Genomic DNA, 25,903 nt, shown 5'->3' on the forward strand with positions numbered 1-25,903 from the left:
AAGCGGTTGGAGGAGTCTAGCGTCGTTGCTAGGAGACTGGACGCTTGATGCGGCGTTGGGGCGAGCCAGCGCGCAGGTGCCTGGCTCGGCGCATGCGGATTGCTGCTGCAGCCGGTGGCCACGCCCTCCGCTTCCGGCCCCGGATTACCCACAATCCATAGCTCTTCCGTCTCGCTCTGGTCTCGGCCGTTCTTCCGGTAGCGATGGCCGCGGCCGTGGCTGGGGTGCTGCGAGGGGGTCTCCTGCCCCAGGCGGGTAAGGAGCGGCCCACGTCTTCGCGGCGCTTTCCGGCTGATGCCCTCTACTCGTCTCCCTTCTCTACTTCTGATGCCCTCCCGGAATGTCTGATCCCAGACAGCTCCCTCTGACCCCTGACCCGAGCTAGATCGCCGGCCTCCTTCCCGCATCTAATTTCCTTTGTCCCCAGACTCTAGTAATAACGACAACACAGCAAAGCGTCAGCAACAACCACAGTATTTATTCTCTACGCCCCAGTCCCCCTGCCTTGTTTGGGGTTTCTCTAACCCACCACCCAGCTCTTTCTGCCTCCAGAGATTCTCTAAAGTCTCAGCCTAAATGTCATCCCAGTCCTTCCCTCGCCACCTTCCGCGAAGGTTTTCCCTGTTAAATCTGAATCTCTCACCCTATTTATTGACCCCGTCGCCTCATCACAGTCTGTAATTTTGCATTTGCTTATTTGTTGTTCTCTCTCCATAAGGGCAGAACTCGTGTGCATTCAGCATAGCCAGCAGGTGGCATGGTGCCTGACATCAGTAGGGATGCTACAGATGTTTGTTTAATGAATGATTTTGAGCATGTAATATAGGCTTGGCACAGTGATAAGTACCTTACATGTATTATTTCCTTTAAACCTTAATGCATTCTACGAAGAAGGCATTCTCTTCCCCTCTTTACAGATGAAGAAGCTCAAGTTTAGACCAGTTGAGTGGTCAGGGTCACAGCTAGTAGGTGGCAGAAGAGAGATTAAAATCTGGCTCCATGTGTATCAATTATATCTCAGTAAAACTGCAAAATTTTTTGAAAAGTCTGTTCCATCTGATCTAACGATTGTGCTCTTAACAGTTAGGTTTTGTGGCCACTGGCAAGAAAACCTGTCACTTAAGCATATCTCCAAGCTCTCTGACTGTTAGAGCCACCTGCTGGCTGAACCTTTCCCTGAGATCCCATCCTGGCCTTGGGAAGGGCTGAAAGTGGGAAGCTCTAGCCTGAGTCCTTTTGTTGAGCATGAAGGGATTATTGTGGCTTAAGGCTTTTGAGTGGCTCCATTGTCTTCTGAGGGGTGCTCTCCAGCAGTGCCTGTAAACAGGAAGCGTAGAAACGAGGGAGACTTGTGTGGGGGAGCTCTGAAAACAGTATAACTTTTCCCTCTTGCTTCAAGTCATGGGGGAAGGAGCAGTGCTTAGAGCAGTGGTTCTCAAACTTTAGCCAGCATCAGCATCACTTGGAGGGCTTGTTAACACACTGTTTTCTGGGCTCTGCTCCAGAGCTACTGACTCAGTAGATCTAGGACAGGGCCTGAGAACTTGTATTTCTAACAAGTTCCTGGGTGATGCTGATGTTGGGTTGGGGGGTGGTGGTGCACACTTTAAGAACAACTGGCTTAAAGCAGGGGTTGGCAAATTACAGCAGGGCTAGTCACCATATTTTCTACATAGTTGTGTTGGAATACAACTACAGCTTTATTTACATATTGTCTATGGCTGCTTCCATAATACAGTGGCAGAGTTAAATAGTAGTGACAGACCATATGGCTCTCAAACTTAACCTTTTTTTTTGGTCATTTAAGAAAAAGTTTGTCCAGTTCTCTCCTGCTTTTTAAAATGTGTTCAAAAATACTTTCTCCTTTGTTCTTATTTTTTCCTCATCTCTGTGCATAAAGAAGAGCTGGAGAAATGGTCGCCTCCAAGGATCAAGCACATGAGCTAAGGTCACCCATTAAAGAGAAGAGAAGATTTGGGGATTCAGACTTTCTAACACAGTTCCTTGTCCCACTCAGTGCTGAGGCTAGCTCTGTGAGCTCTGGTTGTCTGTGCCTGGAGAGTGGGCTTTTTGTCCATCTGGGGCAGACTAAGGCCTCCAAGAGGCTACATCTCACCACATGGCCGTTTCTCCTCCCAGGCCGGCTGCCCACCTGCCAGATTGTCCGCTATGGCTCCAAGGCCGTTACCCGCCACCGTCGTGTGATGCACTTTGAGCGGCAGAAGCTGATGGCTGTGACTGAGTATATCCCCCCTAAACCAACTATTGACCCAAGATGCCTGCCGCCCCCTCCCAGCCCCCCCCAGGAGGTAAGGAGGAGTGTGGGCATGTCGCCTGCTGGTGGGATGGTGAATTAAAGTGATCTTGTCTCTGTGGCCATAATGAAGTAGCACTCCAGGACACGGTCATCCACATCATTTCTTCCCCACGTTGACCCTGTAGTCCAGAATCTTTAAAATGAAATCTGCACTTGATCCTGCTCTGGCCTTTTGGGCTCAGTGGATTGGACAGGCCTCCTGGATTTCCTTCATTCTGGTCTCCAAAAACGTGTGTATGAAAGCTGTCCACGCAGGTGGGGGTAGGGGAGAGCATCGCTCGCGTTTTGAAGCTTCCGGGTTTTCTTAGAGGAACAATACAAGGTTTTTTGTCCTTGAAAAAGGACGGAAAGACCAGTGGAGAATTGGTAACTTTATGGTGGTTCTCAGCTCCATAAGTTCTCAACTTTGATAAACACTGTCTTGAGAAAAATGAAGTCTCGTTCTGTGGAAATACCTCAATTTTGAATTAACACTGCAAATGAGTAAACCTATATTTATAATCGATAAAGTAATTCACTGTGAGTACAGTGTCAGAGGGATAATTAAATAATTTTGACAATATTATTATCAAAATAATAGCTGGGTCAGACTGTTGTCCAGTTCAAGGGGACTGAGCGTTCTCAGGCTTTAAAAATACTGCTGTAGAGAATTCCTTGGCAGTCCAGTGGTTAGGACTCCATGCTTTCACTGCTGAGGGCCCAGGTTCAGTCCCTGGTTGGGGAACTAAGATACTACAAGTTGCATGGCATGGCCAAAAAAAAGAGAAATTTAATTAAAAAAAATTAAAAACTAAAAACATCGCTCTAAAGCCTGCGGTTATCAAATGGAAATGAAAGGATGGAGTGGGAGACAGAGTGTCAGGGGCCCAGTTCTGCCTGTAGCCCGTTCTTTGTTTGGGCATCCCTGGAGGCCCCAGCACCCGTCCCTGAGGGAGTAAGGAGTGTGAGGAGAAGGGGCAGCTTACATCCCCTTGGTCCTCCCTTCCTGACCTCAGGAGACAGGCCTCGTCCGGCTCCTCCGTCGGGAGATAGCAGCGGTTTTCCGAGACAACAGAATGATAGCTGTCTGCCAGAATGTGGCTCTGAGTGCGGAGGACAAGCTTCTCATGCGGCACCGGTTGCGGAAGCACAAGATCTTGGTGAAGGTCTTCCCCAACCAGGTAGGGAGCAGCCCCCTGGTGTGGTTGCCATATTCCCCTCCCTGCCCCGCCAATCTCAGACCCCAGCATCTCTCTCAAGATCTGGCACTCCTGACTGCTCCCCGCCATGGCAGCCCTCTAGTCCAGGAACTAAACTGAGATTAGGGGTTGAGGAGACCCTTGGCTTGAGCCCTCAGCCTGGTATGGCCTGTGACCAAGGCGGGTCTCTTCCTCCTTTTCGACCGCAGTAAGCCATTCTTTGCTGCCATTGCAGATCCTAAAGCCCTTCCTGGAAGATTCCAAGTACCAAAGTTTGCTGCCCCTTTTTGTGGGGCACAACCTGCTCCTGGTCAGTGAAGAGCCCAAGGTCAAGGAGATGGTGCGAATCTTGAAGAGTGTGCCTTTCCTGCCGCTGCTGGGTGAGCAAGCACCCCTGCCAGTTGGGGATGGGGGTGAAAGGGAGTGGGTGCTACCGCAGCCTGGTGCCGTCTTCGAGGCTTGTGTGGGTAAAACTGGGGGACACCCTTTCATGGTGGGGCCTGAGTCAGTAGCACCGTTTGGTGAGAGCTGCCTGCCTGTCACTCCAGGAAGGGGAAGTTCAGACACCTTGAGTGTAATAAGGGGGTAGTGGGTGTTGAAACCCATACAGAATGAAGACACTTAAATCACCCAAGTGAACGGTGCTGAGGGACAGTGAGCAGTGTTTCCTAGACTCCCCTGAGGATGCTGAGAATCCCTGGAGGTGCTTTTTTTAGAGAATACTGATTTCACAGGTCTCTGTCAGGGGCCAGGAATCTGTATTGATAATACAGGTCCTCCCCGCCATCACCCGGTGAACACACACTCCATGGTTCTTCACGGAAGTTTAGGAAGCAGTGACTTAGTAGGGGTTGGACTAGGTAGACGTATTATGTACGGGTTTTCTAGCAAAGAGTTGAGGGGGGCGGTTGATCCGAAACAGTGGGAGTGGGGCGGGGCACAGGTGGGAACCGGGTTTGGGGGAAGGCTGAGAGGTAGAGAAGGGCAGTGGAGGGCAAGTTCCTAGGGTTGGACCATTGTTTTCGGAGAAGAAAAACATTTGTGGGAACCTCGCTGATCTGTGTTCTTCCAGGTGGCTGCATCGATGACACCATCCTCAGCAGGCAAGGCTTCATCAACTACTCCAAGCTCCCCAGCCTGGCCCTGGTGCAGGGGGAGCTGGTAGGAGGGCTGACCCTCCTCACTGCCCACACCCACTCCCTGCTTCAGCACCAGCCCCTCCAGCTGACTGCCCTGCTGGATCAGTACATCAGGCAGCAACACGAGGGGGACCCCGTCGTGCCAGCCAGTGGACAGCCGGATCTTCCTGGTCCTGTCCCGGACTCATAGCCAGCCTCTTACACCCAGCCTGCCCATAGACGCACTGCCCCTGTTGGCTGTTGGAGATGTGGGGAACTTGGGGTGGCGAGGGGCGTTTGTTACCTGGCTTTCACTGACAACGATCTGTTCCAGTACATGGCCACCCAGAGATGCAGAGGGATTCCATTTCAGAACGGAGGCTGGTAATCACCGTCTTTGTCCCTGGTTTTTCCAACTTAGGACCTGATAGATGCGGTCTCTTTCTGCTCTCCAGGTCCAAGACGGAGAAGCCCTTGGCTTCTGTGTTCACTGTCCCTTGCTGCACGTGCCTTCCAGCCTATCCCCTCGTGGCTCCAACGCGCCAGAATAGCTCAACTGAGTAATTAATTGTGCTGAGAATGGCATCTGTTGAGAGCCTGCTGTGCCAGGCTCCCTGCTAACCACTTTACATGTACTAGTTCCCGTATTTCTTACACAGTATCCCTGTTTCACAGAGAGGAAGACTAAGGGGAAGAGCAGTTAAATAGCCCGCCAAGGTCTTGCTTTTCGTGAGAGGCAGCACAGGGACTAAACCAGGCTCTTTCTGCTCTGAAGGCGCTACCCTGATTTTCTACACTAGAGCTTTCTTATTAAGGTCCCAAGTGTGCTTGGGTGTTAATTTTCTGCCCTCGGGGTGTGCCATGTCATGGAACGTTTGGGAGCACTGCTTCACGATAAAGTGAAATGCATTTTACTTACTGTGTTTTGCTGTTTACAAGCTTATCCTCCCTGTAGGCTTATTCCCAAGGTCATCTCTGATTCACTTCCCTTCCTAGAAAATCCTTCCTCTTCCCATGTCCAAGCCTGTTACCTCCCTGAACCTGCTCCCACAAATGGCATTGCTTACATGCTTGTCCTTTTGAAGGCAGCTGCCCCCTTCTCCCAGTAGCTGACATGTCTCAGGTGGTTCAAAACAGAAGAGCCAAGGGAAAGCCAGGATTCTTTTTTAATGAGGGGGTCTGGTGGCTCTCGAGTAGGAGGCCTCGTCCAAGTCTCAGGGAACTGGAAGTTTTTAATGGAGAGGGGATGTTTAACTAGAAGCCTGCCCTTGTGCTTGATTGGAGCACGTTCTGGGTGGACACAGGGTGGTGTGGGGAGGTGGTTATTGATCATTTCTCCGGGACTTGGAACGGTGCCACAACTTCCTTAGTCCTGGGCGGATACCGCTCTGGCAGTGTTGATCTGCGGCAGCTTTTCCTTCCCTGGTCCATGACCGGTTTCCCACAGTGCCCAGCTCTGTGCCATTTGCCCAGGGATGCTCAGTGTGAAGTGAATTGAAAGGCCCTTCAGGCTCCTGGATGCCAGAGCTGGTCTGGCCAGTGCTGCCGAGTGCTCTCCCTGACTCCAAGAACCGTGCCAGGTGTTAACAATGCCCTTCTTGGGGTGGCAGGAACAGTGCTGAGGTTCTGAATGGAGCAGAGAGCAGGCATCTCCTGAGAGATGTGTAAGACCCTGAGGGGTAAGCCAAGGCCCATGTACAGACAGCCGGATGGGGAAGTGGCCTGTGTCATACTGGGAATCAAAGAGGAACCTTGAGTTGCGTCCTTTCCCTGCTGGTGGTGTCGCATCGTTAGAAGCCCACTTTCAGAAAGCGGCTGCACTGCACTTAAAGCTGTCCGTCCAGTTCACGTCCATTTGAATGAATTCTAGACCTTTCTCAAGAGCTAATTTTTAATTTGAATTGAGCAGCTGAACACAGTACTCCAGCAGAAAGGCAAAGGTGCTCAGAAAGGGAGGCCGAGGGTACCCGAGTTGGCTCCAGCTAGCCCTCTAACAGCCAGCTGGTTACTGCCCAGGCCTGGTCCCAATCCAGAGACTTTGATAGGCTGGGGGTGGAGAATGAGGGCTGTCTTAGCACACAGGTGCTTCCGGCCCCCATGGGTCCTGACCTGGTGGGGCAGCATGCCCAGTGGCAGCCTCACGGTAGCCCTCTCGTATCCTGACCGCCCTGCAGACTGTGCCCTCGGCACTGTCAGTTGCGGTCCCGTAGGGGCATTCCTCCCTCCCCATCAACCTGATAGCTTTGCTGGCTCCAAATTCTGCAGTCTATTTTCAGATGTAAAATGAGAGGCGGGGGTTAATAAGGAAATGGCCTTGGGTACTAACAGGTCAAGGCCATGCTAGAATGAGTAAATTCTTTACCACCACTGGCTTGAGGCCAGCAGCGCCACAGTCCTCTTGTGATCTATCTGGAACTGTGCCCAGTGGGGACTCTGCCCCCACTCCCAAGCCTCCTAGGCGCTGGGGAGTTGGCTCAGCCCTGAGTCCTCCGGGGAGCAGGGGGGCAGAGCTGAGCGGCTGCCCGGAGCTCAGCAGGAGGAGGGGCCAGGGAAGGGGGAGGGGAGGAGATCCGGCTAGAGGGGAGGCTCCGACGTCTCCTTCCTTCCTGGTTCCTGCTGCAGCTGCCGCCACTGCTCAGCTCCGTGAGCAGAGAGCGGGCGGCTCGGAGACGGTGACTCAGAGGCGGAGCGGTGTGCGGGCCAAGGAGCATTGGCATCCATGGACCTTGGGGTAAGGGGACCGCACTGGCATCAGCTGACGTTCCCTGAGAGGGCTTCCTCCCACCTGAAGCTGGCGAATCTGCTCCTCCAGAGATGAGGGCGGGGATGGAGGTGGAAAGGGGGCACCCACCTGGCTCACCTCGACCCTCTCCCTCTACCGACAGAGCATCCCCGTCCACCCGCAAGCAGTGAGGGGCCAGGATCCCAAGGGGCCAGGAAAAGGGCACAGAGGTCCCCAAACACTGAAAGAGTTTGGGAACTTTCAATGGCTAAATGTAGGAGTTTCCCCCCAGGTCATTCTCTGGTAGCATGGGCCCCTCTGCCCTGACCTCCCGGCCACCCACACCCCACCACGTCCCTGTTCCCTCCTGGCCTCAGCTCCTTAGGTGCTTTCTAGCTCCACCGGAAGATCTAGACTGTTTCCCAAGCCTCAGGCCAACCTTTCCCCTCCAGTCCCCTCCCCCGTCACACACACACACACACACACACACACCCACCCACACACCCACCCCCCCCCCCACACACACACAGCCTCTTGAATTATTGATCTCCCCGTGGAGTCAGGATGGCCAGGGCTGGTGCCAAGGGTGCCTGTGCGGACCTCGGCATGTGTCTCCATCGGCCCATCCCCTGCTCCCTCCGGGTGGATGGCACTTCTCAGGAGCCCCAGGGACTGGGATGGAAGAAAGGAGGCTTGGGAGATGGGGGGGACAGGGGGTCCAAAGTGGGCATCCTAGGGGGAGGATTGATGGAAGGCACAGAGGAAAATGGGGGCTGTCTCAGGCCTCAGTTTCCCCAGGCAGAAAAATGGGAGCCCAGGAACTAGAGGATATGGAGGCCAGTTGGTGGGGAGCTGGGGTCAAGTGGCTGGGGGCTTCTATAGGGTGTGATAATGGCAGGGGAGTCTCCACGCTGTGGGGCTGGGGTCAGGGATCCCAAAGGAAGAGGGGCTGGAATGAGATCTTGCTTGTCCAGTCTCTGAATCCCTCTGTCCTATTTTGGAGCCTCTTCCTTCACTCCCCCGCCTCACCTCTGATTACCCCCGGGGAATCCTCCAGAGAAAGCACCGAGTGTTTCCTGGAGCCAGAGCCTGTGTGTGTGCCTAAGGTGGGGCGGGGAGGACTTTTCGAGGTTTTCTCTTGGCATGGCCTGCCTGCTGTGTGCCCCGTGTCTCTGGGCAGTGGCTGCAGTAGGAGCGTGTGGGCAGGGAGAACTGCGCCGAGTGGGGTGGGCCTGGCTTGGGAGAGGCCTGGCAGGTGAGCGGAAGATGTGCTGGGGGGCGTTCATCTCAGAGGGTGCAGGAGGGGTTGCCGGTGATGAAGGTGATAACTGAGCCTGTGCTAACAAGGTCTCTCTCTGCTCCAAGGGCCCCCTCAGGACAAGCTGACAGCCTTCCCCTTTCACTCTGCTCCACGTCCTCAGCAGGGAGTGGCCCCTCCCTTCCCCATGGACTTCCAAGAGCGGGATCCTCCCTCCCTGGCTGAGAGCACTCAGTCTTCAAAGCCCAGCAGTGCCCAGCAGGTCTGAGGGTGGGGAGCAGGCGGTGCGGGGCTGAGCTTGGCCCACAGGGGAAGGGCAGATGTGGTCACCTCACCGGCCACTCCCCCACTCTGTCCTGGACTGCAGACCTCCGAGCTGTGGGAGGTGCTAGAGGAACCCCGGGGCCGGCTGGGGGCAGAGGGTGTCATGCCTGAGAGGCAGGAAGGCCACCTGCTCAAGAAGAGGAAATGGCCTCTAAAGGGCTGGCACAAGGTAAGGTGGCAGGGCAAAGGGAGGGGCCTGGTGCAGGGGCAGGAGGGGGATGTGTGGGGCTGCCGGGCAGTACGGGATGCTTGTGTGTCAAGAAGAAACTTCTGTGCGGTTGCTCTTTCCCCACATCCTTTCCTCTCTGCACCCTCACCCGCCGCCCCGGGTCCTGTTCCTTCTGGGCAACGTCGCAGAGATACTTTGTGCTCGAGGATGGGATCCTTCACTATGCAACGACTCGGCAAGAAGTGAGTCAGGGCCTTGGCTGGGGGATGTGGGAGGAGCTTGGCCCCAGAGTGCCCTGGGTGGGTAGGGGGCTTCTGGAGTCCCCCAGAGCAGGGTCTGAATCCCAGGTACACAATTTGCTGGGTGTGGGGTCTTGGGCCCCTGGGCCTGAGCCCCTCACCTCTGAGGTGGAGAGAGCACAGTCACCCATTTGTAGCGTCTTCACCTTGGTGAGGGCCCTCAGGACAGTGCCGGGCACAAAATAAGTGCCCAAGACACAGGGGCTTTATCATCCTTGTCCTCGTCCTGTGCTTGCGCAAAAACAAGGAACTAAAGGCCTAGACACCCAGGCTCTCTCCAAGAAGGTGCTCCTTCCTCAGCCTTGCAGATTCCTGAGGGTGGGAAAAGTTTTCCTCGCTTTGTGACTCCCTGGAGCTCAGATTGTGACTTGACATAGTGGGGTGTCCTGTGCTCAGGAGGACGACTGACAAGTCCTGCTGACACTGTGACTTGGGCGTGAGGGTGCACCTGCTGCCTGGCCCTTGAGCCTAGCTTGACCTCAGGGGCATGGTGGCCCTGGTGGCCTAAAACCAGTGCCCCTTTCCCCCTCCGATCTCTCCACCCCAGATCACCAAGGGGAAGCTCCATGGCTCTATTGATGTCCGACTATCGGTCATGTCCATCAACAAAAAGGCGCAGCGCATTGACCTTGACACTGAAGACAACATCTACCACCTCAAGGTGACATCACTGGAAGTCACATGGTGGCTTGGCCTCCAGCCTGGCAGAGGCACTGGGGCACACAGGAGAGAGGGACAGGGGCCGAGGGTCTGACCAGAACGGAGTTCCCACCATGTACAATAGCCAATGGCAAACTGGCCCTGTTGGTTGTTATGTGAACAGGCACAGAGCTGAGGGCTTGGACACCTGCAGAAGCTGTTCCTGTCTTCCTGCAAGGGGCCTTTGCACGAGCCCTGTGCTATAGGGAGAGACCCTGCCTGCCTGCCGACCAGAGTCCCGGCTTCTTGCCCCTGGAGAGCGATCCTTCCTTTCATGCATCCCTCCCCTTCTGCATCACCTCTGCAGATCAAATCCCAGGACCTGTTCCAGAGCTGGGTGGCCCAGCTGCGTGCCCACCGCTTGGCCCAGCACCTGGATGTGCCCCGAAGCCTGCTGCCCAGCACCACTCAACGGAAGGTAAGATGGGCCCTGGGGTGGGGACAGGTGACGTGGGGATTCAGGATGACGCTCAGGGAGGCAGGCACCTTCCTGACCCTTGATTCACCCCACAGGTTCCTGGTGCCCAGCTTCCTGCAGTGGGTAGTGCCTCGGCTCTGCCCGGGGTTGGGTCTCGGGAGAAGGTGTCTTCCTGGCTGAGGGACAGTGATGGGCTGGACCGCTGCTCTCATGGTGAGGGGCCCCTGGCGCTGCCCCTCCATGGGAAGGGCCCATACTATTGCATCTAGGTGGCATCGGCAGTCACAGGAGGGGAAAAACGTTACCTCCATCTCTGCTCCTGGGGAGCCTCAAGCTTGCAGAGAATGTCAGGGCTCGTGCTCTAGGCACACAGACAGACCCAGACACAGGGCCAGGACTCATGAAAAAGAAGATCCAGAATGCCAGCACAGCGAGGGGTCCTGAGGAGTAGTGTCAGGGAAGGGGTATGCTCTAGAACCGGGTTCCTGGAGCCGGGGGCTGTGATGTTGGTCTGGGAGAGGGAAATGCAAGCCAAGTGGGGAGAGCAAGAGTGAGGGGCCCCCGGCCTATGTGGAAGCGGCCCCAGAGTGCAGAGTGGGGTGTGGGCACTCCCATGAGGCCAGACCAGAGGGTGGGAGCTGGGAACTGCTTTGGGATTGTGAGTTGGGGAGCGGAGGCAGTGTCGGAATTCCCGTGGCTGCCGTGAAGCCTTTGGAGGAGGACGGGAAGCTGAGGGGCTGTCTCTGGGGGGGCCTGGCCAGTGTTGGGAGAGGGTCTTTCTCATTCTTCCCTCCCACAGAGCTCTCAGAGTGTCAGGGGAGGCTCCAGGAACTCCACAGACTCCTCCAGAGCCTGGAGTCCCTGCACCGGATCCCCTCAGCCCCTGTTATCCCCACGCACCAGGTAAGGTCCAGGGGAGAGGCAGGGGCCCGCCCCGGGCTCTCTCCTCTCTTGCCATCTTCATCTCCGTCACTTCCCCAGACAGGTCCCCAGCCCCCCTTATATGCTGCGGTGTCCTGGAGAGCCACCATCTCCCCGCTGCCCCTCCCCACCGTGTCCAGACCGCCTCAGGGCTGTCTTTCTGCCCCTTTGGAGCGACCCCTTCCTCCTGTGCCCAGGCGGCTGCCAGGCTGTCGGTCTTCTGCCTCCGGGATGCCGGTGTCTCTGCGTCCTCCTCCATGACCGTCCACCTCTCTCCTGGCTTTGGTGGTCTTCCCCACCCTGAGACTGAAACTCCCCCACCTCGACTTGCCAGGCCTCGGTGACGACCGAGAGACCCAAGAAGGGGAAGCGGACCAGCCGCATGTGGTGCACTCAGAGCTTTGCCAAGGACGACACCATTGGGCGGGTGAGGTGGGGTGTGGACCCCGAGATGCTGGGTGGGAGGCGCTGCGGGAAGCTGGGCCCTTCAACCCTTCCCCTTCGCCTACAGGTGGGTCGTCTCCACGGCTCTGTTCCCAACCTGTCTCGCTACCTGGAGTCCCGGGACCCCTCGGGCCCCCGTGGGCTGCCACCCCCAGACTATGCCCACTTGCAGCGCAGTTTCTGGGCTCTCGCTCAGAAGGGTGAGTGCGTGCTGTTGGGGTGGCGGGAGCAGGCAGGGAGAGGGGGAGGGGGAGGAAGGGAGTCTGATGGCTGGCCCTGCCCCCGCAGTGCACAGCTCCCTCAGCAGCGTCCTGGCCGCCCTCACCGCTGAACGGGACCGACTGAGGGTCCTGCACCAGGGTTCGGAGCCCTCCAGGCTGGGGGTGAGGCTGCGGACAGGAGGGCCGCTGGGAGGAGGGGGCCCGCACCCGAGGACTGCAGGCCTGGGGGTAGTCGCAGACCTGCGGAGGGAAGGGAGGTTGGTGGAGGCAGGCTGTGTCTGGCAGCCCCGGAGGGCTTCACCCGCCGCCACCCGGCACCTGTGCCCTCACCCTCTCCCTGCAGGTCTCTGAGGCCGCAGCCGGCCCGCGGCGCCTCCACTCGCTGTCCGTCTCCTCCGACACCACGGCAGACTCCTTCAGCTCCCTCAACCCCGAGGAGGTGGGAGCCAGGGTGGGCTGTGGGGACCGTTGCTCGGGGGCTCCTTTCTCAGCAAGAGGGAAGGCGTGGCTGGCTTTCAGACCTGGGACTCCAGCCTGTCTTACAGAACACGGGCAGGAGCCACATGGGGGTCGTTTCTTAGCCGTGTGTGGAGCGCTTGTGCTTCTAAGTCCTGTGAGGCAGTGATTCTTACCCTCAAGGTCACAGATGAGGAAACAGAGACTCAAAGAATCTAATTGACGGGCCCAGGCTCCTGGACTACGTGGGTTTGAATTTGGCTCCACTGTGTGCCCGCTTTGTGGCCCTGAGCCTCAGTGTCTTAGTCTGCAAAGTGGGGGTGATGACTGCACCCACCTGGTAGGGTGAGTGTCGGAATTGATGGAGTCGATGCGTGCAGAGGGCTTGGAGCCGGGCTCAGGCAGTATAAGCAGTTATTATGGAATCCATGTCTCCTCACTCCCAGGCCAGGATCTTTCCACCAGGCCTTTGTGGCCCACTACACTCACTCCCCTCGGCGTCTTCTGCTCACCGGGTCTCAGCCTCAGACAGTCCCCGGTCGTGCTTCCCTCTCAAGGGAACCGTCAGGCCAGGGGAGCCCTGCCTGACTCTCCCAGCTGGGCCTCGGGCCTGACACCCGTCCTGCCCCCACAGCAAGAAGCTCTGTACATGAAGGGGCGAGAGCTGGCCCCTCAGCTGTCCCAGAGCAGCATCCTGTCCCTCGCTGATTCCCACACAGAGTTCTTTGATGCCTGTGAAGTCCTCCTCTCTGCCAGCTCTTCTGACAATGAGGTGAGGGAGGGGGACGCTGGTGGTGAGAGGGGAGGGGCCCCGGGAATAGAGGGGTGGGGTGCGGGGAGACTAGAATCTGTAGGTTCCCAAGTCCTTTCTCACCAAGTCAGCCACTGTCTCTGGAAACATGTCCAGACCTGCTGGGTTTGTGGGACCCTGCTTAGACGTCTCTGCCGGGGACCCTTCTTCCGGTTTGATGTGCTCTATCCGCATGGGTCCTGAAGCCGCTGCCTCAGCCCCACCCCGTCATCTTTATGTGACTCTGTTGCGGCCTCAGCCCTCCCTTGACCCCCACCCTCCCAATGCTGAATCCCAGTAATCCCTGGCCTCCCTTCCGTCATGTCCCGCCAAGTCCCTGGGCTGTCTCCCCCCAGTCATAGGGCCAGGCCCTCTCCCTCCCAAGGTGGCAGGGCATACCATGATGCCAGGCCTCCTGGGGTAGTGTCTTAGGGCTCAGACCCCCCCAAATATATTCTCTTCCCCTTCCCACCAAAGGGCTAGCTGGGCAGATTCTTGCCAGGCTCTGGGCGCTGCCCAGCTGCCCAGGGGAGGCCTAGTCTGCCCGGCCTGTCATCTGTCCTGGCCCAGGGCTCGGAGGAGGAGGAGTCATGCACCAGTGAAGTCACCACCAGCCTGTCTGAGGAGGTGCTGGATCTCAGGGGAGCTGAGCGCTGTCAGAAAGGTGCCAGCCAGGCGTGTGGGGGGGAGGGCTGGAGGTGGGCACAGAAAGGGGGTTTGTCCAGGACCCAGGCCCCTTGGGAAGTAGTCCCTTGTAGTACTGGTGGGTTAATGGCTTTGGATGCTGACTTCAGGGATGACCTCGGAGGTGCGTAAGGCTAAGCTGTAAGCTGTGTTCCAGGGGTGGTTCTGGGGGTGGGACAGGCGCAGCCTGGGGCCAGCCTCCCCTCTGGGTTTCTGAGAAGGCTCCCGCTGTCCTGCGGGAGACCTACTGGGCCTGATAGGCAGAAGGGCCCCCTTTGCCACTTTTTAGCAGTGTGGCTTTGTATGTGTCATTTTAGTTCTTGGACCCTGGTTCCTCATCTGTAAAATGGGCTGAATAATCTACATCCTGACATTGGTTTGTGTGCTTATGAAAGGGAGCAGAAGCCAAGGGTGGGACTCAGGAAGGGCTTCTGGGGTGCAGGGTTTCTGTTTCCAACAGTGGGAACTGTCTCCTGGTTCTTAACCCTGCTGCTCACCTAAATCCCCAGAAGCTCATCAAGAATTAGCTCCTAGCTGCCTGCCCCATAGTGAGCGGAGCCTGGGGCCTGGGAGCGAGCGTACCTAGGAGCACCTCAGGAGCTCGGGAGGCTGTGGGCCTGGATGCGCAGTGTCCAGGGGAGAGTGACAGGCGGGTTGGCCCCGGGATCGTGTTCCAGGAGGAGCCATGGGACCTCCCCGCCGGCGATGCCTGCCCGCGGCCAGTGGACCCGGGGCCGACGTGAGCCTGTGGAACATCCTGCGGAACAACATCGGCAAGGACCTGTCCAAGGTGTCCATGCCCGTGCAGCTCAATGAGCCGCTCAACACCCTGCAGCGGCTCTGCGAGGAGCTGGAGTACAGCAGCCTCCTGGACCAGGCCAGCCACACCGCCGACCCCTGCGAGCGCATGGTGCGCCCTCCCTGGCCCCGCCCAGGCTGCCTCTTCCCGTGATCCTGTCTCCCAGGCCCGCCTCAGGCTCCCCGCCCGCGCTCGCGATTGGGAAGTGGTGGGGTGGTGTCTCCTCTGATCCCCCAGCGCCCCGTCCCCTGCAGGTGTACGTCGCGGCCTTCGCCGTGTCTGCCTACTCCTCCACGTACCACCGGGCGGGCTGCAAGCCCTTCAACCCTGTCCTGGGGGAGACCTACGAGTGCGAGCGGCCTGACCGAGGCTTCCGCTTCATCAGCGAGCAGGTGTGGGCCTGCAAGGCGAGGGCTGGCGAGGGCAGCCATGTGGCCGAGGCCGGGAAACATCCAGGCTTCAAGGGGCCAGGGCGTGGGAGAGAACACCCGGCAGTCGGGCAGTCAGGCGAGGAGCTCCCCGCTCCTTGGGGAGATAGACTTGAAACAAGGAGTTACTGCACCACGTTCTAGAGCTGGGATCGTGGAAGCTCATCGGAGGTTATTCAGCTCTAGCAGCAGATCTTGAGCTGAGTCTGGAAGGATGAACTGGGGTTCTCCAGGTACACAAGGGGGTGGGAGAATGGGATATCCCAGGCAGTGTAAAGGGACAGATGGGAAGAGTTAGAGACAGGGCTGTCAGCCAAGGCAGGGCCGAACCCTGAGGAGCCCTGTCGGTGAGGGTAAGGAGGCGTTGGTTGGTTGTTTGGTTTTTAAATCCTGAAGGCCACAGGGAGTCATGAGAGGGTTTTAAGCAGTAGAGTGACATGCTTAGAATTGCACTTTATAGAGAACACTCAGGCAGTGGCGGGCGCCAAGCGATGGGGAGAGGCAAGGAGGACAGGCCATGGGATCCCTGAGTTCAAGGTTCCAGATGGGGAGCTGTTCTGATGAGGGCAAGGCCAAGCCTTTCTAAGGGTGTGTCGTGGAGATTGCAAGGTGATGATCAGCTTTGGGGGAGAAGCTGGGGAGGCAAGAGGGTCCTCGTGGGAGGGCTGGCTTCCAGGCAAGGCATGGATGGAGGCCCCATCTGTTACTGCTAGAGGACTTCGTAGGCTTGGTCAAGGTGTCTGGGGGGCACCGTGCACCAGATCAGCAGGGAGGGCCCTAGAGGGGAGGGAGTGAGAAGGGAGAATGTAGGGGTCTCATGGGAAAGGAGAGGGTGGTGGAATTTGGGTGGTGGCCAAGGATGACAGGGACAAGAGACCTGGAACTAACTGGTCTTCTGGTTCACAGGGGAACTGGGGGTGGGGGGGCAGTGAGGGATGTTGGGGACCTGGGGTCAGGAACAGACCCCATGGTCCTCAGGAGCAGCCTCTAGAGAACTTCCTTGCTCATCAAGGTCTCCCACCACCCCCCAATCTCGGCGTGCCATGCGGAGTCTGAGAACTTCATCTTCTGGCAAGGTGAAGGTTGGGGCCAGGGGTGAAGGGCAGATGGGGGAGGGGCCGGAACACTCTCTGGTCTTATGTCTGCTGTCACTGTCCTTCTCTCAACCCCACTCCAGACATGAAGTGGAAGAACAAGTTCTGGGGCAAATCCCTAGAGATTGTGCCTGTGGGGACGGTCCATGTGAGCCTGCCAAGGTGAGTGTGCCTAAGTGCTGTGCAGCCAGGCCCAGCCCACAGGCCATCCTCTGGGCTGGGACAGGGAGGTGGGAGGCACGGGAGAGAGAGAGGCCTGGTCTGAAGCTGCTCAGGGTGGGGCAGTTTCTGTACATTTTACACCTATGTTAACAGCAGTTGTCAATAAAGAAAGGTGAAAAGTCTTAGAGCTGGAAGGGCTCATCAAGGCCATCTGACCAAGTGGCTTTCACACTTTTTGACCATGACTCAGTAAGGAATGCATTTGAGACTTCAAGTCAGCGGGCAGAAACCCGCCCCTACACACACAGAAACCTACAGTGATGCTAAAGTGATTTCAGGACTGGTCACAAACCACATTTGAAAATCCCTCATCTAGTTCATGTAACAGGTGGGGAACTGCAGCCAGAGGCCAGTTGGGGGCGGGGGAGACCCTAGACTTCAGGGTGGGAAGCCCTGGGTGAGAGTCTTTGTTCTGCCACTTAATAGTTATGTAAGCGGCAAAAAGACCTGATGCCTCAGAGCCTTTATAGAATCTGCTTGTCTATAAAATAAGAGTAATAAGTAATATCCGACAGAGGTGGGGAGTCAACAGGGTGGTATATGTGAATAGACCGCCATGGTCCCTGCCACCCAAGGGCAGGGACCCCGTCTATGTTTTCACCCCCATGACTTAGGCACTCAGGAGCTTTCTCAACAAATGGAGACGTGTTAGTTGAATACTTTCTGTGAAAGCTGCTCTGCTTTATAGACATATCCTCCTCCACGGAGGGACCAGGAGCTGGAACCAGGACCCCAGGGTTCCTGCCCCAGACCCGCATGACTGCTCTGATGAGAGAGGCCTCTGTTCCCCGAGGCCGGCTAGCTGCCCGCCGCCATGCTCTGTCTCTCTCAGGTTGGGGGACCACTTTGAGTGGAACAAGGTGACATCCTGCATTCACAACATCCTGAGTGGCCAGCGCTGGATCGAGCACTACGGGGAGGTACTCATCCGGAACACGCAGGACAGCTCCTGCCACTGCAAGATCACCTTCTGCAAGGTGGGTGGCCACCCTGCCCCACCCATCCGCCCCAGCAGCTCGCCCCAGGCGAGGGGAGGGTACACCTCCCTAAGCCCCCTGCCCCACCTCCACCCCAGGCCAAGTACTGGAGCTCCAATGTCCACGAGGTGCAGGGTGCTGTGTTCAGCCGGAGCGGCCGTGTCCTCCACCGACTCTCTGGGAAGTGGCACGAGGGGCTATACCGGGGACCCGCACCAGGCGGTCAGTGCATCTGGAAACCCAGTAAGTGGGGTGCTCGGGTGGGCTGGGCAGGGGTGAGGGCAGCCGTGCACAGGCCACCTGCCCCAGCCACCTGCCTTCCCCTCAGACTCAATGCCCCCAAACTATGAGCGAAACTTCGGCTTCACTCAGTTTGCCTTGGAGCTGAATGAGCTGACGGCAGAGCTGAAACGGTCCCTGCCTTCCACAGACACGCGGCTCCGGCCAGACCAGAGGTCAGCGCCAGGCGGGGGCCGCTTCGGAACCTCCAGGTTCCTCCCTCCCCACCTGGGTTTCCACACAGACCTGGGACTATGTCCTTCCTTCCTTGAATTGCCTCAGGAAGATGGGACCTGTTTGGGGGCGGAACTGGGCAGGGACAGAGGCCTTGGATTTGGGGGCCCCTGAGGGTGGGCAGTCCCACTGACTGCGGTCTGGATGCTCAGGTACCTGGAGGAGGGGAACATACAGGCCGCCGAGGCCCAGAAGAGAAGGATCGAGCAGCTTCAGCGAGACAGGCGCAAAGTGATGGAGGAGAACAACATTGTCCACCAGGCTCGCTTCTTCAGGTGCCTCTGCCCCCCTCTCCGGGTCTCTCTGCAACCCGGGCCCCCAGCCTCCTCCCCACTAGCCCCTTCGCGCTTTGAGTGGGGCCGGCAGTGCAAGGCAGCATCTCGGCGCCCCGGCCTCAGTGCTGGAAGTTCACCGCACTCCTTCCATGGCCCCCTTCCCCCAGGCGACAGACGGACAGCAGCGGGAAGGAGTGGTGGGTGACGAACGACACGTACTGGCGGCTGCGGGCCGAGCCGGGCTACGGGAACCTGGACGGGGCTGTGCTCTGGTAGCCCAGGCCCCGGGGGCTGGAGGCCTCGGTTCTTCCCTCCTGCCTCCACCCCACCATGGACACACGGGCAGGCCCAGGCTCTCCCACTCACTGCCCTGGAGACCAAAGGGGCAGCCCTGGCTCTAGCCCTCTCCCCTCTGCTGGCCAGAGGGGCTGCATCTCAGCCCATCACCCACCCCTTGTTTGGGGTGGGAAGCAGGATTCATGCTTTCCCAGTCTCATTGCCCCAGACAGCTGGCATGTAAGACCCTCCTTGCTCTGTCATCCCCCTTCCTTCCCTCCTGGGGTACTTGGGGGAGACTCCAGGCCCTCCAGGATCTGTTCCCCATTTCAGTGCCTTCCTAGGACACAGGGGAGCCCTCGATGTTCCCCAGGCTTCCTGTGTCCAGGACTCTGGCCCCGGCTGTGAGGTTGGAGTGAGTGAAGGAGAGGGGACGGCCTTTTCTCCCACCCCCATCCCTCCCATGCCCCATCTCCAGCATCTTCTCCCCATGCCTTGGCCCAGGGGGGCTCCCTTCGCCTGGCCCTGGCAATTCCTCCCATCCTCCTGGATCCCTTTCTCCCAAACTGCAAAATGCCTGCAGCTGCCAGCTCCTTCGTCCCTGGTCCTCAAGTGGTTTCCTTCAGTCTCAGCTCAGCGGATCCCCCAGATCAGACAGGGCAGGAAGGGCGCCTGGCCTCTGACCCACCAGGAGTGAGTGAGCACGCGTGAGAGTGTCAGTTTGTGTAGAAGAGTGTGTGCGTGTGCCTCTGTACTGCTTGCGGGCGAGCAGGATTTGTCGTGTAGGCCGGACGTCCCCCGCGGGGGTCCGCCACCGTTGCTGCTTATTTTACCAGTCTGCCTCTGATTAAGGTGAATTGCTATGACATTCCAAGCTCCAATAAAGACTGTCCCAAACTTTGGCCTGTGACCATTCATTTAAAAACACGTGTGCTCAAGCTCAGTGAAGGCCCATAGCTCCCCACTCACCTGGGCTAAAGACCCACTCTCATCTCTCTGCCTTAATCCTCACCTCCTGTCAGTTCTACCTCAGTGTCTCTCGGCTCTGGTCCCTTCTCTCGATTGTATCAGCTTAGGGGACGGGTCCTTATCAGCTTTCCCCTGGACTATTACAGTATCCTCCGGCCTCCAGTCACTTCCACTCTAATGCTGGCTTTCAGGGTAATATTTTGCAAGAAAAATGGCACCTAGTGCTTGCTTCTAATACACGCATTGCTTCTGAGCACTTCAAGGAAAAACCCTAACTCTTCAACCAGGCAGAAAACTGTGTAGTCCCTGTGCCCCTCTGGCACGGAAGCTGGCCCCACCCCCAGCATCCTCAGTCAGGTCTCTGCTCACCCTCTCACCCCCTCAGTGACTTTTTTTTTTTAATTTATTTATTCACTTGTTTATTGGCTGCATTGGGTCTTCGTTGCTATGCATGGGCTTTCTCTAGTTGTGGAGAGCGGGGGCTACTCTGTTGCTGTGCAGGGGATTCTCATTGAGGTAGCTTCTCATGGTGTGGAGCATGGGCTCTAGGCGCATGGGCTTCAGTGGTTGCGGCGCATGGGCTCAGTAGTTGTGGCTCACAGGCCTAGTTGCTCCGCATCATGTGGGATCCTCCCAGACCAGGGATCAAACCCATGTCTCTTGCAGTGGCAGGCGGATTCCTAACCACTGAGCCACCAGGGACGTCCCCCTCAGTGACTTTTCAAGGAAAGGTGGGAGGTGGGGAGGGAATAGAAGGGATGGGAGAACAGAGTAAGCTGCATGTCTCCCCCTTCCCCACCACCTCTGCTGAGTTCAAATCCCAGCTCTGTTATTCCAAAGCTGTTCTGATCTTGGTCAAGTGCCTTACCTTTATGTTCAGGGACTCCGTGGTCCCTCACTTGGCTTCTTTTATGACTTAGAGGAGAGTGTATGTCCAGGCTCCCGATTTCATTAGTTTGTTGTCTCCTAGACCCTCAGCCCGTTGCACTGCACCCAAAGGCCCTGCTCGGGTTTGAGGGATGTCCCAAGAGGAGGTCATGCTTTCTCAGGGGAGGCGGTAAGAACAGAGGAGATCCCTGAGCTACAGCAGCCTTTCCAATCCTAGTCCTTTTCTTCTTCCTTCTCCAGGCCGCTACCCCCTACCCCTCGGTGGGTGGGGGTGGGGGGAGGGGTGGTCCACATTTCCACAGTTTATTTACAGAAGGTGCTAAAAAGAACACACTTGTCCTGACACCATGTGCCAGAAATAACCTCAACCCATTCCAGAAAAAGCCAAAGCCTGCACACATTCAGGATCTTTTTAAAACAAGGTGTACTGTCTTCCTCCCCAACCCTTTCTACCCAGAGCCACACACAGCCTGACTGACCAGCCTGTGTTCAACTTCCACATATTTTAAGAACCAGAGTTTCAAATAGACCAAATTCCAGTTATGTTTCTATTTTTCTGGGCGACTAGAACCCCTCTGCCCACAGGAGCCAAGTCGTCTGTGGCTTTCACCATTGAGACTAGCATCCTCTCCCCTCCCTGGTGCCAAGTCAGTGGTGGGAAGGTGGGAAGGTGGGCAGTTGGTTTCGCGCTTGCTGGGCCATTCCCTGCTGGAGGGCTGTTCTCTCCGAAGGCCCCCCATCCAGCCAGGGTTTGGGGGGTTGTTGCTGACAGGGCGCTCATGCCAGGCTGAGGGGAGCCTGGGTTTCTGACGGTCGGCTGTGCTCTGTGGACAGAGTGGGAAGGGGGCGAAGGACGCTGTGGGTACGGGGGGTGATGGCCACCTCCCAGGCACCAGGAAGACGGGCGGGGGTGGGGTGCTCAAGGCTGGTCTGAGGAAGGAATTCGGGGCCCCCTTCTCAAGCTCCTCTCAGTCTAGTCTGAGGATGCACAGGAGGACTGCTCACCGTGGGGCCTCGGGGCAGCCCCGCCCAGGCTCAGACCCCCGGCCTTGGTGGAAGATGTGGCGGGCCTGGGCAGAGGGGACGATGTGGGCTCAATGGCTCACATCTTGGCCTGGGAAAGAGGCAAGTGGACACAGCAGTGTGTAAAGCCAGGGACCTGCTTCCCAGGTGAGTGAACAAGGTCAGAGCTTGGACAGCAGGGGCAAAGGATGGTGGCAGCGGGGAGGGAGCAGGCGGGAGCTGGTGGTCCTCACCTCAGCTGACGTGGACCCTCCAGACCCACCTAGAGAGAGATTAAAATTGTCTTTTAAAACTTACTGGGGGAATTCCCTGGAGGTCCAGTGATTAGGACTCGGTGCTTTCACTGATGGGGCCGTGTTTGATCCCTGGCGGGGTAAATAAGATCCCGCAAGCCGAGAGGCATGGCCAAAAAAAAAAAACAAAATTAGCTACTGAATTGCTGCTGGGGATGCCTGGGTTGCGTGGGGCAAAAAAGCCCAGAAAAAAAGATCAGAACACTTAGAACCCCCCCCCCCCCCCACAAATTCCCTGGACCTTCTGAATAAAGCGTGGTTTGGGGTGTGCGCGTGTGTGTTTGTAGTGAACCGCAGACAGGAGGGGGCACTGAACTGTCCGGGAGCCGGAGCCAAAGGTAAACAGAGAAATGAGCTGAAGTGGTGAAAACAGGTTTTATTCAGTGACTACTGACAGGAGGGGAAAGAGCTGAGCTCCGTCCTGATCTGTGCAGAGGAGACTGGGTGGTTAAAGGGAGAAGGAAGGAGTGGGGAAGGGCAGTGGGGCCTCAAGCAGCTCAGAGGAGAGAAAATTACAAAGGGTCGTCCGTGTAAGTGCGATGAGGCTAGGGGACCCACGAGCAGCTGTCCTCTTAGGATCCTGTCCTCTGAGAGAGGTTGAGAGACCGGCCTCCACCTTTCCTGATGATTGCATTTCAAGGTGTGGCTTTCAGGTCCTTGAGAAAAACACTCCTATTGTAGAAGGAGGATGGACAGAGGAAGGAGTCACACTCACAAGCCCTGAAAAGGGGACGTCAGGGGCCTGTGTCAGGTGTTGGCTAGAACAAGCCGTGAATTCTGCTGGCAGCCCTGAGCTTTCTCAGGCAGGCATCCTGAGGGGGCTGGGGTCATCCTAGGGACACAGGCTGCTGGAAGCTATGATAGAGTTTGGTCCTCTCCTAGCGCAGGGGTTTGGGCGGAGTCATTATGTGCTGATCTGCAGCTCTCAGGGGACACTTCACATCCCCTCCTGGAGGACAGGGTGTGGAGGCACCTAAAGCTGGAGGCACCCGCATCCCTGCTGCACAACAGCATGCAGCCGAGGTGTCTGTCAATGGGGTTTTGCCATCAGCTCTGCTTCAGGGAGAAGGAAAGCAGCATCGGGGCAGTGGTGGGGATACCCTCAGGGGCTGACTGACGCCTGCTCAGGATGCAAAGGTCTTTTTTTTTAAATTAATTAATTTATTGGCTGCGTTGGGTCTTCATTGCTGCACACAGGCTTTCTCTAGTTGCTGCGAGCAGGGGCTACTCTTCATTGTGGTGCATGGGCTCCTCATTGTAGTGGCTTCTCTTGCTGTGGAGTACTGGCTCTAGCCATGTGGGCTTCATTGTTGCGGCACACGGGCTCAGTAGTTGTGGTGCACGGGCTTTGTTGCTCCGTGGCTTGTGGGATCTTCCCAGAGCAGGGCTCAAACCTGTGTCCCCTGCACTGGCAAGCAGATTCTTAACCACTGTGCCACCTAGGAAGTCCAGTGCAAAGGTCTTGATGCCTGACTTCAAGTCCACTGGTTTCAGAAAGGGTACACGGCTCTCCTGTCCTAGGCCCTACTATTCTAGTCCCGTTCTTTAAGATCACGGGTCACATTGCCAGGGATGCTCTTTAGGGAAAGCTCAGGAGGTCCCTTGTGGCTGATCATTAGCTTAAAGATGCCCCCTTCCTGGAAAGGACCCACTGAACAAGTGACTTCCCCCTTCAGAGACCCTCTGGTTCCAGCATGGGCAGAAAAGGAGGTGGGGCTTAGTGCTCTCCCCCAGGTGGTCAGGGAGGGCAGCAGAGACTTCAAAGGGACCCTCACAGGCTGGCCGGGCTGAGTCTTGCTCACCTATTCCTGATGCAGACGCTTAACCCGGCCACCTGGCCTAAAGAGTTCAGGGACTTATCCACCCTGATTCGCACCACACCCTCATCCTCTCCTCACCTGCCCCCTAAGAGCCCATGGAGAGAGGAGTCACTGAGAGCTCTTGAGATCCCCAACACACCAGAGTCAGCTCAGCATGGGGCTCTGGGGCAGGGTGCCCCCAGGGGCTGGGGGAGCTTGGCCCTAGGAGTTGGGGTTAATGAGATTACCCATGTCTTATGAACATATATCATCACATGGTACAAAATCCTCAGGTTGCTGGAAGATGTTTCCGGACCCTATGTATTTGGAGGGGTGGTTTCCTATGAGTAAGTCCAAACTGTTGGCACTTTGTCCCAGGATGCCAGGATGCAGGGGATTCTGGGACTTGCTGGTTCCTCATGCGAGAGGCCTCTCAGAATGATGGGTGGGCTTGACTACGGGGAGGCCGTAGGTGGAAGAAGAAATTGGAAGGGTCTGGACAGGAGCCAGAAGGAGAGAGAATGGGGAGGAGCGTTGGCCTCAGAGTCCCAGTATCCAGGATGGAGATGGTGAGATTCTTCAAGTATCTGCAAGAGGGCGCCTGGGTCTCTTGAAAGGACCAATTCAGGCACCTCCTGAGCCTACATGGTGAGCGGCTGGCTGCACCCACTGCACTGCCTGCGCAGAGTATCAGGCCCCCAAGAATCTTCAGTGGCTGGCGCCCACCTCAGCAGTGACAAATAACAGCACAACTTATCAGTAGTGCATTCAACCCCTGTTCACCTTCACTCTTCAGAGAACACTCACTGGGCCAGGAAAGCCCCTTTTCTGGGAGACCCAGGCGTCCCAGCCACTCCCAGAAACTGCCCAGGTGGTCTGCGGGAGGTGTCCAAGCCCCCTCTGCTAGTGCCTCCTCACTGTCAGCTAGCAGTGCCCCCAGGGGCTGTTTCAAGACACCTCTGCAACACACCCCCCCCCGCCCCCGCCACACACAGAGGCCTCTTGAGAGAACTTTCCCCTAAGTTTCCATTAAGTTTCTACTAACACCTCTCCTGCTTCTGTAGTCCCCAGACCCATCATACACTGGGGCAGGAAACTCTGAATTAGTCTTCTACCCTAACTTTGACATTCCAAAGAGAAAGGCAGCTACGGTGTAGAGGAGGAAGAGTGCCACCCTTAAGTCCAAACAAGAGGTGCCCCTGGCAGGGCCCTCAGCTTTGAAAGATCTGGTTCTGGCTTTCCTCTGACAGTGTCCCTCCCATGGGGCTAGGGATCTGTGGGGTGGATGGAATTCCTGACCAATTGGCTTCTAGATCACAGGGCAGGTCTCTTTCCCAGGCATACCCTGTCGAGGGTTAACTGCCCGCCCGTGTCAGCAGTCCCAACGCATGACAGAAATGAGGGTCTGCTGTTGGCCTAGTGCCAGGTCTCCCGACACTGGCGAGGAACTTGGAAGAGTCTGGAAATTCTAAATTTGAACCTGCCCTTTCAGGTCATAATGAAGTTATATTTTGTCAAGTTTGGAAAACAGAACATATTTGTTAGCTTGGTTTATAACCTTTCAGTATTTAACACATGATATATAGGCCTGCATTTGTACTCCTATTCTGGGCCTGGGAAGACTCCTTGTGTGGTGTTTCTCAAAGAGGTGTGCATGTGGAGGGGGGTGTTGGGGGCATCCATTGTGCCCTCCTGGGAAGGATGAGATTGGGGGTGAGAAGGCAGCTAGGTCAGTACCAGTCTAGCAGAGAAGTCTCGGCTGCTATGGGAATCCATCTCACCTAGGACCCCAGGAAAGAGCTAGAGAGGTGGCAGGCGGGGAGGGCAGGTCCCATTAGCCCTGGCTCCCACTCCACCACTTAGCAAGATGCTCCAGGCCCGGGGCAGCCTCTCTCCTCTGAGCTAGGCGCACTCCCCTTCCACCACCTGTGAGGCAAGGCGGGCAGGGGAGAGCACTGGACTAAGAACCAGGAGATCTGAGTTCTGGGTCTGGCTCTGCCACTTATCCCCTCTCTCCATTTCTCCCTCTGCAGGGCGGGTATAATGATAATGGCCCAGTTTCTCTCCTTTGTCAAAGGAGACTGTGGGGCACAGTGCTGTGTAAGCAGTGGGGCACCAGACAAGGGTGGCTTCAGATGACCTGGACCAGAGTCATCACCGTGACACCCAGGGCCTCCTAGGGCCGTGCCCGTCCTCCCTGACAGAGAGGGAAGCAGAGTTCCAGGGTGGGCATGCAGACAACAGTCGGTGCCCTGTTTCTCAATACTCCTGACAAGAAAAGGAGGATATAAAGCATCTTCCCCAAAAGGTGGGGGATTCAGGCAAGTCA

The 25,903-nt window shown here is 56.9% G+C and overlaps 2 protein-coding genes across 2 annotated transcripts; both read left to right on the forward strand.

Moving 5' to 3' along the window:
• Positions 1-148: 148 nt before the first annotated feature.
• MRPL10 (mitochondrial ribosomal protein L10) lies at positions 149-5,539 on the forward strand. Its single transcript, XM_057716828.1, has 5 exons — positions 149-255; positions 2,140-2,309; positions 3,313-3,477; positions 3,731-3,875; positions 4,568-5,539. The coding sequence occupies exons 1-5, from the start codon at positions 204-206 to the stop codon at positions 4,822-4,824; spliced, it is 789 nt and encodes a 262-aa protein (XP_057572811.1). The 5' UTR covers positions 149-203; the 3' UTR covers positions 4,825-5,539.
• A 1,633-nt stretch (positions 5,540-7,172) lies between these two features.
• Positions 7,173-19,494, forward strand: OSBPL7 (oxysterol binding protein like 7). The gene is made up of 23 exons (XM_057716467.1): positions 7,173-7,344; positions 8,701-8,855; positions 8,961-9,086; positions 9,275-9,328; positions 9,933-10,046; positions 10,392-10,502; positions 10,598-10,715; positions 11,302-11,405; positions 11,758-11,850; positions 11,935-12,067; positions 12,156-12,250; positions 12,432-12,527; positions 13,179-13,316; positions 13,905-13,998; positions 14,696-14,928; positions 15,072-15,209; positions 16,258-16,321; positions 16,423-16,501; positions 17,394-17,538; positions 17,637-17,781; positions 17,867-17,993; positions 18,204-18,326; positions 18,494-19,494. Exons 2-23 carry the CDS (start codon positions 8,781-8,783, stop codon positions 18,600-18,602), a joined length of 2,514 nt encoding a protein of 837 aa, XP_057572450.1. The 5' UTR covers positions 7,173-7,344; positions 8,701-8,780; the 3' UTR covers positions 18,603-19,494.
• The last annotated feature ends 6,409 nt before the right edge of the window (positions 19,495-25,903 follow it).

This window comes from Hippopotamus amphibius, chromosome 17 (assembly GCF_030028045.1).
Source record: "Hippopotamus amphibius kiboko isolate mHipAmp2 chromosome 17, mHipAmp2.hap2, whole genome shotgun sequence".
NCBI lineage: Eukaryota > Metazoa > Chordata > Mammalia > Artiodactyla > Hippopotamidae > Hippopotamus > Hippopotamus amphibius.